We start from the raw sequence: 13,740 nt of genomic DNA on the forward strand, positions 1-13,740 counted from the left end.
GGTTTCCAATACACAATAGCAGACTGAAACGGTATAAATGCTCGAAGCCAGAAGCAGGAGACAAGACATTTTGGATTCTGAGACGATGAAAATTAGATGATGAAATGTAATATGTGATTTCGCAGATGTGCATTAAATGTCTTCCTGTTTGCCAGTGAGCCGGAGAGAATGGAGTTTTGTGTATCGTCTCAATTCATGAGTTTAGCACCTTTGAATTCCTCTATACAAGTCTGCCCCAATGTAGTAAAAAAACCTCTCCATTCTGGTTAAAAATATTGCAAATGGCAATTCCAAATAAAAGAACGTTTGCTCAATAAAGAGCTTTTTATACTGTTTAATCCTGGACATTATGATGGGCAAACCACTTTGGAAGCGAATCTTATTTTGAGGCTGATGAGCAGAAACAAGCAGGCACCATTAGAAGAAAAAACAAATATCTGTAATTGAACTTTCTGGAATTTTTCACATTAAATTCAGATTACAAAAATCGACAATTACACGATTTTACATAGCTGGAAAAGTAGCAACCACAAATGTGCTGTCTTTCGGAAATTTGTTCATTTCCATTCCCCCCCCCTTTACTTCCTAGGTTTCTCTTTCTGACGTACTGCTGTTATTTCCCTTGGTAATGTCCATTTCCACTTTTAGTTTAGGTACGGGCTAAACTATCCATCCCTCAAAACCAGTAACTGGTCCTCAGTTCTTCTTGGCTTTTGGTGAGTCATATTTCCTCTTACTGGAGTACCAGAGGAGCAGAGGGATTCCGATAGAAGGCAGAGTCATCACACCAAAGGCAGCCCAGTCCAGCTAACAGAAGAATAAATCAAACAAGTTAAATACAAACAAAATATGTTGCATAAAATTGCAAAGAAATAAAATGACCAGTATATTTTCTAACAAGGAAATAATTCCAGTCCAGCTTACATAGTGAGGAGAGAAACGCCGATCAAACTCCCTCTGGGCCAAGATGCCCCCCTGGCCAGGGGCACTGGTGTAACCCACCTTCAAAAACAAACAACCAAATAAATAAAACTCATTCAAATTAGCTTTTTTTAACCATATCACACCACAAAGATATCTGATCTTACCACAACCTGTCCTCCTTCCTGGGCTACGTAGCTGACAGAAGCTGAGGTGAAGTTAAAGTACCCTGCCTTTAGGGGACGCAACACCACCGTATGAGACACGTTGCTAGCTCTGATTTCTGTAGTTAAATTGAAAACTGACAATGAAAAGAACATCCATGCCATTTACACCACAAACCTCTCTGAAGCCTGTAAGGACAGATAAAAAATGAGCAAACATTTTTTCTACATGGTAATGCTGTCTTCTGTAGTTTACTCATGGTCGACCCACCCTGAACATATTTGGTGAAGGATGAATGGCAGAAAACCACTCAGTTACAAAGTGACTTAGAACTTATTCTGCAGGCAGACATGTTTCCTTTTCTTTAATGTATCCGTTACACCTAGTGATAAAACATAATCATTAAATTCACTTCAAAATGTCACTGGTGTAAAAGTACTTCCATATGCCGTAAAACCGAGCAAAGCATTTTAACAGCTTTTTCAAACATCCAAGTTTTATGTGGATGCTTACATTAGTTTATTACTAGAGATGTGCCGATCAGGTTTTTTCCTGCCGATATCGATCACCCATGAGGGCTGATCGCCGATACCGATCACATAATTATTATTATTATTTTTTTAATCATAAACACTACCGGTTACATTATGTGGAGAAAGGAACCATGAATTCACCTTAATTTAGACAAAAAAAATTTCCCAAGAAGAAAACTAAACAAAACAGGCATTGTGCAAATTGTACTGCTACTGATAATACTACCTTTGACAGACTGATAACATATGAAGGTTCGGAAGAGGCTAAATAATGCAAAGAGTCAAAATAAAACCTCTCAACATTGCCAAAAAAATTCAAGTATAAAACTTAACATTCAAAGGCAAATACAGGTTCCATTACAGGATCCAGTATCCATTACAGAATACAGGATCCATTACAATAAACAATCCAGAGTTACTGAATGAAAAGTTCCTGATAGCATGGTGGCTAGCTGATTACTGCTAGTTCTGAGTGGCTGTTTCTGACTGAGTGGAGTAATTATGCACTACAGGGAGGAGATCGATTCTTTTTTTTAGAGATTATCTGTCTCATGTTAGGACAGCGAAAGTTTTAATACGTATGTAAAATTAATTTTTTTAGGTTAGATGCTGCAGCTTTAAACAGAGGTTTGGTGTGAGAGTTACTACCAGGTGGAGCAGAAGCGGCGCTCCGTCTGTAGCGCGTAGCGGCGGTTCAACAGCGAGAACAGAACCACATCGCATCTCGAAGACGTAAATAATTTTGCGGGTCATTTGTTTAGCTTTCTGACCGTCATGCTAATCCGGGTGAGTGTTTGTAGCTGTGCGCTGCTTTACCTGCTATCTGATCCTCCATATGTCTTTTTTACTGCAGTGAGCCTCGATGTAGCCAAACTCCGTCAAGTATGGCATTGTTTTTATGACATATTAGCTTTGTTGTGTTGATGCATTTTGACCTGCTTCAATTTTCCGCCGCAACACGCAAACTTCCCCATTCACTCAGTGCATTACATATCGCTTAGGATTTGTTGCTGCGCGTTTGCGCAGTGTGAAGGAAAGAGGAGACCAGCTGCACAGGCAGGCTGCGAAATGAGATTCAGGTGATCGGTATCGGCAACAAGAGCCAATGATCACCGATCATGCACTTTTTCACGAAAATCGGCCCAATTATGATTGGTGACCGATCGATCGGCACATCTCTATTTATTACCACCAAAAACAATCTCAAACTGCTATACCACAAGTTCCCGTGTTTCTAAAACACATAAAAATCACAGGATTATGATTAAATATAAATACCTGTACAATTTGAAAACTGCAGCAACAAACAGCATTTCAGTTCAAGGATACGGTGCAATCCTGTCCCATTTAACATTCAACATTCCCGACACAATTCCAAAGTCTTCAGGAGGAAAGGAATCATCAGAAAGTTCCACCTCCAGAGCAGCACTGAAGAGACAGAAAGAGGGACACACAAGGGAGAAAATCCCATTTCATTATTGGGGGCAATAAACCAGGAGATTTCTTAAGAGCATCTTTAGGTATGGGGTGGCGGTAAAGCTACAGTGAAATCTAACATTAAATGTGAAGTTAGAACCTTATCAGAGCTGATAAGGACCTTGGTGGTGGGCCGGAGTCAGTTTGTAACAGAAAAAGTGTTACACGTTTATCACCTGCGCTGCCGGAAATTGTTGTTGACAAGGAATGGGGGCAGGGGGAGGGCGTTGCGGGTTTCTTGATTGATTTTTGCCCAGAAAGCACATGGGCAAAAACCGTTAGTGAAACGGTCACTGGGACTGACTAGTATAGGGAAGTAACTTTAACATATGAATTTCTCATATGTTAACATAAAGGCTTGTTTTGAAGTATAAGCTGCTACTTACAGGCATTGCTTCGAAGAATTCGACCTGGAATGCGGCTTTCATAACAAACGTGTGTTCATCTGCTCTACCGCTAGCAAACAACCGTACTGATTAAATAACATAAAAGTCAAGCAGTTCCCTAAAAGTCCAACAGATGGCAGCAAAGCGCCATGCAAAACAAAACACCCACAGTTTACAGGACACACTTCCTGCTAAAGAGCCCCCTGGTGGTTGGAGAAAAATCCACATATAAACCGGAAAATACAATATATGGAAAAAAATCTGAATGCTCTCTGGTATTGTTCAGGGGGCCGGACCAAATGTGGAGGCGGGCCGGATCCGGCCCCCGGGCCGTAGTTTGGGGACCACTGATCTAAATGGTAATCTACATACATTTGTGTTGATTTTATATCGACTTAAACAGGAATCAATATTGATTCATGCACATTTGACATTAAAATATTAAATGTTACTAAAGCTATTTACTATGTGAAGTCCATTAGAAAAGCTTAGTTTCTCACCAAGGTGTTAATGAACATTTCAGGTTTCATCATCATCAGAACATTTCAGGTTTCTTCATATAGACTATGCACAATTGGCAAGTTTAAGTTTTGGACATATCATTTTTATTCATATTTTCCAACTCAATGCTGAATAAACCTGAATGGTTACTGAATATAAACATATCAGCTGATGTGTATTTGTAAAATGAGGGAGGGTCCTAAGAAAATCAAAATCCTATATCAAGGTGTGAATAATTATTACGCAGCTTTTTTTCCTCAGTCAAAATGAGCCAAAAAAGAAATTTAAGTAATTCTGAAAAGTAAAACATTTTAAAAAGTCTTTCAAAGGGATGCAGCACTATAGAAATTGCTAAGATATTTATTAATTTAAGTTTATTTGATAGGGACAGACAAACATCGACATAGACTGATCAGGACAGCAGTCCCATGTTTGCGTCATAGTGCAATAGCAGCTAATTCGCAGCACTTGTACCTAGATGGGCTTTTAAACAGTGCATCTTAAAACTAGTAAAAATTGAAGTAATCATTTAAAATAGCACAACATAATGTTGACAACATATACATAATCATGCATATAAAACAGTGAAACATAAAACATTAAGTATGGGCACAGTTATGTTTTTGACATAACCAGAGTTTGCTTTTTGAACAAAAAAGCAAACTCAAACTGTAAACCTGGTTACAGACTTTAAATTAACAGGAAGTGAGTTCCAAACTGCTGAACTCAGTGACAGAGCACTTTGAGCAAAAGTGGTTCTATGAAAGGGGACCTTACAATTTCCATTAAAAGCCACTCTAGTAGATCTGCTGTTACCCTGCAGTCTCTGCATACAATCACTTAATGATTTAGGTACAAGTCTGTTTAAACACTTAAAAATAAATTTTAAAAGGTTATGACTTATGAAACTGGAAAAGTCCAAAATGCCAAATTTAACCAAAATGTGACAGTGATGGAAACTGGTTTTTGATATCAAACCTTTAAAGCCCGATTAAAGAGACCTGCTAATGGTTTGAGTATAATTTGACTAGTCTGAGACCAGACAGGAGCTCCATAGGAAAAATGTGGGACAATCATTGTGTTAAAAAAAACACCTCTGCACAATGAAGTGTTAGACCATTTCTGATCATTTTAAAGTTTATATTTGATCTAACGGTTTTACTGATTTTATCAACATGGCTCCTAAAGTTTAACTTGGCATCCAAAATTATTCCTAAATATTTTTCGTGTGATACTTGTTCAACAGAGTCCCCATTGATCTGGATATGCAAGGACTGTAATGATGTTTTCATTATAAGAATCATTTAGCCATGACGATAATCTCTGCAAGCTGTTAAGTTTTTCATTCACTGATTTTGTCCGATGTGTAAACAATGGTGTCATCAGTATGCATTTGCAGGGTAACTTCAGGATAAGTTTCAGGAAGACTGTTAATATACAAACTAAAAAGAACAGGACCTAAGATAGTTCCTTGTGAAATCCTCTTTTCAATTTTACAGAAGCCAGATTTACTAATAACACATTGTTGACGATCTTTCCAATATGACTGAAACCAAGACAATAATTGTTCTGAGAAATTACATGATGAAAGCTTTGAGATCAGTAAATTGTGATTCACCATATCAAAGGCCTTTTAAAGTCAAGGAAAATTGCACCCGTGGTTTGTCCCGTCAAGTGACTGTTTAACCTTTTCAAGCAGCAGACTTCTAGCAGTCTCTGTGGAATGATCATGTCTGAAGCCAAACTGAAGAGGATGCAGAAGATTGTTACTTTCTAAATGCAATAGTAGTAATTCTAAAATAATTTTCTTCAGCACTTTTGACATGACCGGAATGAGGCTTATTGGTCTGTACTTGCTGCTTTCACGGGGACTTCCCGATTTCAAAATCGCTTTCACCAAAGGATTTTTTCATGCATTGGGGAATTGTCCTGTTCTGATGGTTGTATTAACTATGTGAGTTAAAGGTGTGATCACAGAACTATCAAACATTTTGCTGCAAGTAGTCAACAGAGTCACAAGAAACATGTTGACAGAAAAAGATGCAAATTAACTGCCAAAGACTTGAGAAGAATCAAACGTGAAGCTACCAGGAACCCATTATCTCCCAGTGCTGTTATATTCCAGAACTGCAACCTACCTGGAGTTCCAGAAGTACAAGATGTTCAGAGTTCAGAGCCATGGCCAAGGCAAGGAAGGTTGAAACCAGACTACCACTGAACAAGACACATTGTTGAAACATCAAAACTGGGCCAAGACAGATCTGAAGACAGACTTGTCAAAAGTTTTATGGACTGATGAGATGAGAATGACTCGTGACGGACCAGATGGATGGGCCTGTGGCTGCATGAGTAATGGGCACAACGTTCCACTTTGCATCAGACACCAGAAAGGGGGAGGCAGGGTATTGGTGTGGGCTGGAATTATCAAAGATGAGCTAGTTGGACCTTTTCATGTTGAACATGGACTCAAAAATCAACTCCCAAACCTACTGCCAGTTTTTAGAGGACAGTTTCTTCAAGAAGTGGTTCTTCAATCATTGTTCAGCCCTGGTTCGTTCTAGTAGTAGATGATTGTTTTGGAGGCCTACATGAGTATTTTTAATTAACCTTAATAAAGAGAGAAGAATACTACAATAGTCATAGGTGGAGGCTTCACCGCAGAGCGGTTTATGTCTAGCAACAACCGTGCACTGACCTGGAGCCCACATTGTAGATGTTGTACTGCAGGGTGAGGTCTCGGCCCTCCACAGCGTAGCGGTTCAGCAAGGACTTGGAGGCCAGAAGTCGTGCGCCCTCCTCTCCGGCAGTCAGCGTGAGAACCACCAGCAGCACACACACACGCGGTATCATGGTCATCTTGGAGCAAGTTACAGGCTACCGGAGAAAGACAGTTTCTTCTGAAACATCAGGGTAGCTTAGAAACAATAGACTAGAATGACTGTTAAACAGATTGCTCAGGGAAAAAATGGGAAACGAGCAGCTGGAATATTTGATTTAAAAAAAGGATGCTGCTATATTTCCAGACAAAACGGCAAACTCTAAATCTTATATTAGACGTCTTAAACATCAAAGTGAAACGCTTACGTGGACTAACCAGTGTGGTAACAACCATAAGCATTAAAACTCCCATTCTTTAAATAAACTAATTATATTGGTAAATACAGACTTGGTTTAGTAAATATTTTATTTCCTAACCTACAAAACAACCCAAACAACTTTTACCGTGACTGGTTTCCTTCTAGCAGAAGCGAAGCAGTGAGCGTGGCACAGACTGAGAGCTCAGAACATGACGTGTTCCTTAATGAATGAAGTTACCAGGGCAGGCTGCAGCGCCTCTGCTGTTTAGGCGGTGGAAATGCGCAAGCGAATTGGGAAGACTATATTTCCTGAACTAATCCAAGGGAGTAAATCCCACCTCATTATTGGAAGGGACCATAAACAGGGGAATTTCTTAAGAACAATTTTGGAGGGTCGGCAAAGTTACAGAAAAATTGAACGTAAAATGTGGTTTAAAAAGTTTTTAATGTGTTCAAGCAGCATAACCAAAAATGACTAGTTGCAATCAGGGGCGCTGCCAGGAATCATGGGCCCCCTGAGAAAAAAATTATTTGGGCCCCCCTGCGCAGCTGCTGTTACAATTGTTTTGAGTATATTTGACCCTTAAAAAGCGTCACAATTTTAAAAGCCTGCATCTGCCTTGCTTTCTTTGGTTCAATACTGATAATTAGCACAATATTTACTGCTCATTAACATCCAACAGTCCACATCCAGTATGCAAGTAGGTTGCTTAATTTTTTTTCTATTAGGTTTAGATTACTGAAATGTCTCCCCATGAGCAACAGTCAAAAGCAATGTGCAACTACACATAAAGCAATCCTGAATTCTCAAAAATGCTATGTAGTTGCATTTTATTCAAGCTGCAGTATGTAACTTTAATCAAAAAATATGTTTTCTCCATATTTGTTAAAGTTGTCACGATGTCGTAGCAGTTTGTTATGAGACGAATAATCTGTGAAAACAATCAATGTCCTCCATCTCCTTCCTGAATTACTATTACTGGATAAAGTAATGCACTGTTCTGACCAAAACAACCAATCAGAACAAGTAGGACGCTCTTACACTGTGAATTAGCTTCATTCACTCACTGCTAAATGTGCTAATGGTGGAGAAACAACTTATCATTACAAGAAACCGTTTATCTGCCGTCATTGGTAGCTAAGCTAACTAAACTGAGCATTCACAGTTTGAATCTGCACAGATCTGTGCTATGCTAACTGTAGCACGGCACTTATAGAGGGGGAGGAAGAATGAGCAGCACCACATGAGATTGTGATTGACAGCACTAAAACCCTCCTGCCACTGACTGGTTGTTTCTAGCAAAGGGAGAAGGCAGAGGAAATAGATTTTTCACAGATGACCTCTCATACCATACTGTCACAACATAATGACAGTTTTAAAAAATATGTGAAAAATATAGATTAAAAAAGTGACATACTGCAGCTTTAATTTCACTCAGAAGACAACAGGTCAGGAGGGAGCTGCTGTTGACTCACTCATCTGTTGTTAAGTGGTAAAAGGTACAAGGGACATATATGAATATGTTTTTTTTTCCTTAATTCAATAAATTCTAGTGAAAAGGAGGCAAACAGTAGTTTGTAGCTAAGCTAACTATGCTAAATGTTTGATAATATCACACAGTCTACTCACCTCTCATGGAGAAAAACTGGGTTATAAATTAACACTCTTGCCTTTTTTTCTCTCTCCCTCTCGCTTTGTTTTTGTAAACCTGATTTTATAACTTTTCTTAGCAGTATAGTAACTGCAGTGTCTTCCACTGTCTGCAGCTGAACAGCGTCACGGAGGTGATGAGCTCCAAGCAGGAACGAACCATTTAACGCAGAGAGGGGGGTGTTCAGGGCAAATATGCCCTAGTAAAAAAAAACATACTTTAGTATATTAAATTTTAACATACTTTAGCATACTTTGATTAATGTACTTAAATTGTACTATTTTGGAACAACTTTTTTTGTGCTTAGTATACTTTAATAGTATTTAAATGGTATTAATTTACCATTTTTTAATATACTTAGTATAGGCTACTTCAACATACTTTTTTGGAACAACTTCAAGTAGTACTTAGTATACTTTTTTATGTAGTATTCAAGAGCTTGATTAGTATATTTTGAGTGTACTAATTATGTCATAGAATTATATTAAAAATACTTTTAATATACTTTGAATATTTTAAATATACTCATAGTATACATTACTAATATATTAGTAATGTATTTAAATAACATTTAATTTTATTTTCCATTTACAGATATTGCTAAAAAAAAGTACAATTTTAATTACTCATAAAAGTCTTCTTTATTCCTACTTTCCTATTTTGTACAATACATGCATAACTATACTACAGTACTTACATTGTTTTAGGCTACAATTACATGGAAAGATTAATTACACAAGATGTTCAAGGTAATTAAAATTTTTGTTTTATTACAGACATTTTAAAATTGCCCAATTTAACTCACAACTTTATGAACTTTACATAAATTATCAGTTGACAAGTCAGAAGTGAACACAACACAATGAACATGAAGATTTAAGTTTGACAGAAGCAAATGTATTACTTTAAAGAACAAAAGTAAAAGACCTTTTAAAATTCAAAAACAGACAATTAAAATAAAAGAACATTTTAATGTGAACATCTCATTTCTAATTTTTTTTTCCAATGAAGTGTTAGTTGTTACATTTGCGATGGATAGCTATCCACACCTCCGAAGCTGTAGAATTTGGATATTCCAGTAGAGCAGCATCTGCAGAACAGAACAGAACAAAAACATTTTCATCAGTATTGTATCTGGCAATGAACCAAAAAAAGAACATGTTACATTTTGTATTTCAACAATATATATATAAATTATTTGAGTGACATTATATCGAGCAAATTTTTAAGTTTAATTGCCGCCCATTGGTGTATGTGTTAGTAACTTAATTCAATGCCAACAAATAAACCTACCATTCTCTCTCTGGATGTTGACTGCAAAGCTTGGTCGCCATTAACCTGCAATATTGACAAAAAAGCAAAAACAATACAACAGTTTAATAATTTAAAAATAGAAACTAATATTGTTAGAGATAGCAATGAACAAAAATGTAAAAAATAAAATTATTATTTGTGAAACCAACGTAAGTTTGTTTATATCTTTACTGCATTGTATATAATTGAACGAAGATAACGAATAAGCAAACTTACCACCAGCTAGCAACACGTTAGCAGGCATCGTCCCTTCGGGCTCCTTTTGTGACCCACATTTCATTTCCATCGGTTGTTGTCTAGTTGTGTTGTCGTCTGACTCGAAGTAGGACGTCACCAGCTTGAATTTACCAAAATTACTATTATCAAGGCCCTCTCTACTTTTGAGGCAATTGCGAGTAAAAATGGCGAATTTGAGCAGCGTCTGTTATCCTAGCGTCAAGGCTTCTCTTCTTTTTATGGCGTTTTTAAAAAATAAAAAAAAGGAAAGTGTGCAATACCGCCACCATCTTTTTTTTGTTTTTTAAACCAGTAAACATGCACATCTAAGCCTCAGATATCTCTGCCGCTCTAGGTTTTCCACAGCAATGCAGCAGCAGCAGCGGGGGGCGGACACCCAAAATTTGAGTAATAACAGGTCAATTGAATATCACATTTATTAGGGTTGAAAAAGAAAAAGTTGCCAAGATTAGATTTAACAGAACTGATTACGGTAGTTTCCGAACCGTAACTGTAGCAGTAAAAGTGCTGATCCTTCGTGTTGCTACTGTGCTAAATCAGTGGTCCCAACCTGTTTATTACCGCGGACCGGTCAAGACTTGGACATTTTGTTGCGGCCCAGGAGAGAAGGGAGGTGGAGAGGGGGAGGCGGGATGAACAGTCAGATAAGGCTTCTGCATGTTGGTGTTAAATACTGAATATGCCCTATTTGGGTCGTCTTGGCCCTTTTATCGCAGCCTGTGGGGTTTTCCCTGACTGGGAACGAGAATACAACTTGTTGAATGTGACAGGTAGCCAATCAAAAAGCGCAGTGACGTAGGGGAATCCCAAACAGCTGACATATCGCGCAACTGAGAGTCTGGCGGATATCGGAGATCATATGTGGAAATGTTTATTATTAAATCTACAAGGTCATTATTATGTTTATTCAGGTAAAATGTTAACTATGAAAAAAACATATTCACCTCCAAATCATAGTGCAGCAAATAGAGCGGCTGCTCCCGTCGTCTTTCATCCACCGTCTTTTCTTTTTATTACGTCTTTTATCTCTAAAATGACTCCACAAACTATCACTATTGCTTCTATATCGTCATTCGTGTTTGGTTATTCTAAATTCCCTCTATGTTGGTTTTTTTTACTGGATTATCCTCTGGAATCGGGATGTTCGTGACTGGAATCGGTTCGTGCCGTGTGGCTGAACACGAACCAATCGAACCTGTTGTACTTTTATCAGCTCTGTGGTCACAGAGGTTTGGAGAATCGGCCGAAGCTCTACTCATCTCCTCTCGACCACTGCCCAAACGCTCCGACTCTGGTCGCTATGGTAACGTTTATATATCCCATTGAAATAAGATACAGAAGCGCCACAAAAACGAACATTTTACTTTCGTGAAAATTTTAACTCACGATAATGACTAACGGGAGCAATGAGCTTGTTTCTCTGCAACCAGACGGTCCCATCTGGGAGTGATGAGAGACAATGACACCCGAGGTGTTGCTTATATCCACAGCCTGCTTGGTCTCTACGTGGCAAAGCAGCTTGAAGCTTCATTGCCTCATTAGCAGCCGGTTACGCAGAGCGGGGTTGTAATGTGGGACTCACCTACCGGTCCTGGATAAATCCATTCTCCTGTCTCTTCTCTGGGCCTTTTCCCCTTTGCAAAGAAACTTTCAAAAGACATCTGATCTGTTTCTTACTCATTTTGCTGTTTGTGGGCTCAATGTTGGTACGCAAGTAACCAGACATCCAATGATTCACTTCCTGCTAAAGAGCCCCCGGAAAAATCCACATATAAACGGCTTGTAGTCCGGAAAATACGGTATATGAAAAAAAAATCTAAATGCTCTCTGATATTGTTCAGGGGGCCGGACCAAATGTGGAGGCGGGCCGGATCCGGCCCGCGGGCCGTAGTTTGGGGATCACTGGTCTAAAAGGTATACCATATTATCCTAAAGTATACACTGAGATGTAATTTTAAACATACTGAAATTAATAATTTAATTTTAAAAAGTGAATTTTAATTTTTTTATTTTGAGCATATATTTTTAGATATACACAAAATATCTTTGACAGACATTTTAAATATCTTTTAAACATACACTTGAACAAATACATATTTTGTTCACTTAAAGTATACTTTTATTTAATATATTTCTTAAAAGTGCATTTTGGTACAATTATATTTAAGTATGTTTAAAGTTCTAATTCAGAAATTGGTACAAGCATACTTTTAGTATACTTAATATATATTTATAGGTAGTACACTTAATACTTAGTATACTTAAAATGTACTTTCACAAATGTAAGTATGTTTAAAGTATACTAAAGTATACTTTTTTTCACCTGGGACTGAACCAAACTCATAGGTAGCATTTTAATTTTAGTTGGGTATATGGGTCTCAACAGTTTGCCTCCTGAGAAAAACGCACGTTTGATGTGCATTACAACCAGGGGCACGGTATAGGGGGGGAAGTGATGACAATTCTAGGGGCCCTGACCAACAGGGGACCCTCCACAATTTAATTATTTATTTTTTGTTCATAGAAATAAAAAAAAATTATTTTATTTATTTTTATTTAAAAAAGGGGTAAATGAGGTCAGCTGTGGAGGTTGGTAAGGGGCTTGTGAAGTGAAGACTCTGGGTGGGGACTTGTCTCCGGGATGCTAAGCATCTTATATTTCTTCTGGCCCGCGTAGGAACCCCCTGATGGAACCTGTAGCATAGAGAGACAAAAAACATGTTAATGTTAAGAAGGTTAAAATGAATACAATGAGGGGTAAAGGGGAAGTGGGATTGACAAAACATAACAAACGGAGATGGATTTACGAGCAGGGTATATATAGGCTATTTGGAAATTAGAGGTGTGGTTTTAGGCGTGGTCCTGCTCCCGAAATTAAGTTAACACATTAACTTCCACTTAACGCTCAAAGCGCCAAGGTTTACATAGAAAAATATTCAATTTCATTTTGTGATTTTAAAGGCTCTATGTTAAAGAGAGTAAGAAATAAAGACATACCTTTCTGTTTTTCAACCTGCTTTCTGCTCTGACCTCCCACACACCAAGGTCAACATTTTACTTATTGTTTAGAAGTGTGAATTTGTGCATTTTACTTTGTTGTGAACTTACTCACTTGTCTTCCAGGCTGCTCCATTTCCTGTATCTATAACTTCCTCTTTAATGTTGATGTCATAGGAAGGGATCAGGTGAAGAGGGACCGTTTTAACTTGAAAAGGTAACTGGGGTTTTGTTTGGCTTATAATTTTTTTATATTTGTGTTACTGTAAAATTTAACAGCTAAACTGTAAAAAGTTGTTCGCTGTAACTGATATGAGTTGATGAATGTAATATTTAATCTTACATGTAGTATGGAGTATTCCCAGTAGTAGTACAAGATGTAGTACAAGTACAAGAACTTTGTTAATATACTTACGTACAATTTTCATGTATCTTTACTTTACTTAATTTAATTGTGGGTACTTCCGATTTTTATTCCGCA

At 37.8% G+C, this 13,740-nt stretch overlaps 1 protein-coding gene across 2 annotated transcripts; it reads right to left on the reverse strand.

Annotated features, from left to right (window-relative positions):
* Positions 1-417: 417 nt before the first annotated feature.
* On the reverse strand, positions 418-8,831 carry ssr2 (signal sequence receptor, beta). 2 transcript variants are annotated; one of them, XM_081612220.1, is made up of 6 exons: positions 8,690-8,831; positions 6,678-6,856; positions 2,949-3,047; positions 1,089-1,197; positions 925-1,002; positions 418-807 (listed from the first exon to the last, which is right to left on the reverse strand). In XM_081612220.1, the coding sequence occupies exons 2-6, from the start codon at positions 6,836-6,838 to the stop codon at positions 697-699; spliced, it is 558 nt and encodes a 185-aa protein (XP_081468346.1). In that variant the 5' UTR covers positions 6,839-6,856; positions 8,690-8,831; the 3' UTR covers positions 418-696. The 2 variants fall into 2 exon arrangements, with proteins under 2 accessions (XP_081468346.1, XP_008419420.1); XM_008421198.3 differs by lacking the exon at positions 8,690-8,831 and adding an exon at positions 7,205-7,361.
* Between the last annotated feature and the right edge of the window lie 4,909 nt (positions 8,832-13,740).

This window comes from Poecilia reticulata, chromosome 11 (genome assembly GCF_904066995.2).
Source record: "Poecilia reticulata chromosome 11, P_reticulata-male-v2, whole genome shotgun sequence".
NCBI classification, from domain to species: Eukaryota; Metazoa; Chordata; class Actinopteri; order Cyprinodontiformes; family Poeciliidae; genus Poecilia; species Poecilia reticulata.

Excerpts from the sequence above, each read along its gene's own strand:
- ssr2 (XM_081612220.1), bottom strand. The coding sequence starts at position 6,838 with ATGACCATGATACCGCGTGTGTGTGTGCTGCTGGTGGTTCTCACGCTG. Across the intron at positions 1,198-2,948 it reads AAATGGGACAGGATTGCACC|AGCTAGCAACGTGTCTCATA; the intron begins GTATCCTTGAAC and ends TACAGAAATCAG. Across the intron at positions 808-924 it reads GGCGTTTCTCTCCTCACTAT|CTGGACTGGGCTGCCTTTGG; the intron begins GTAAGCTGGACT and ends TTCTTCTGTTAG.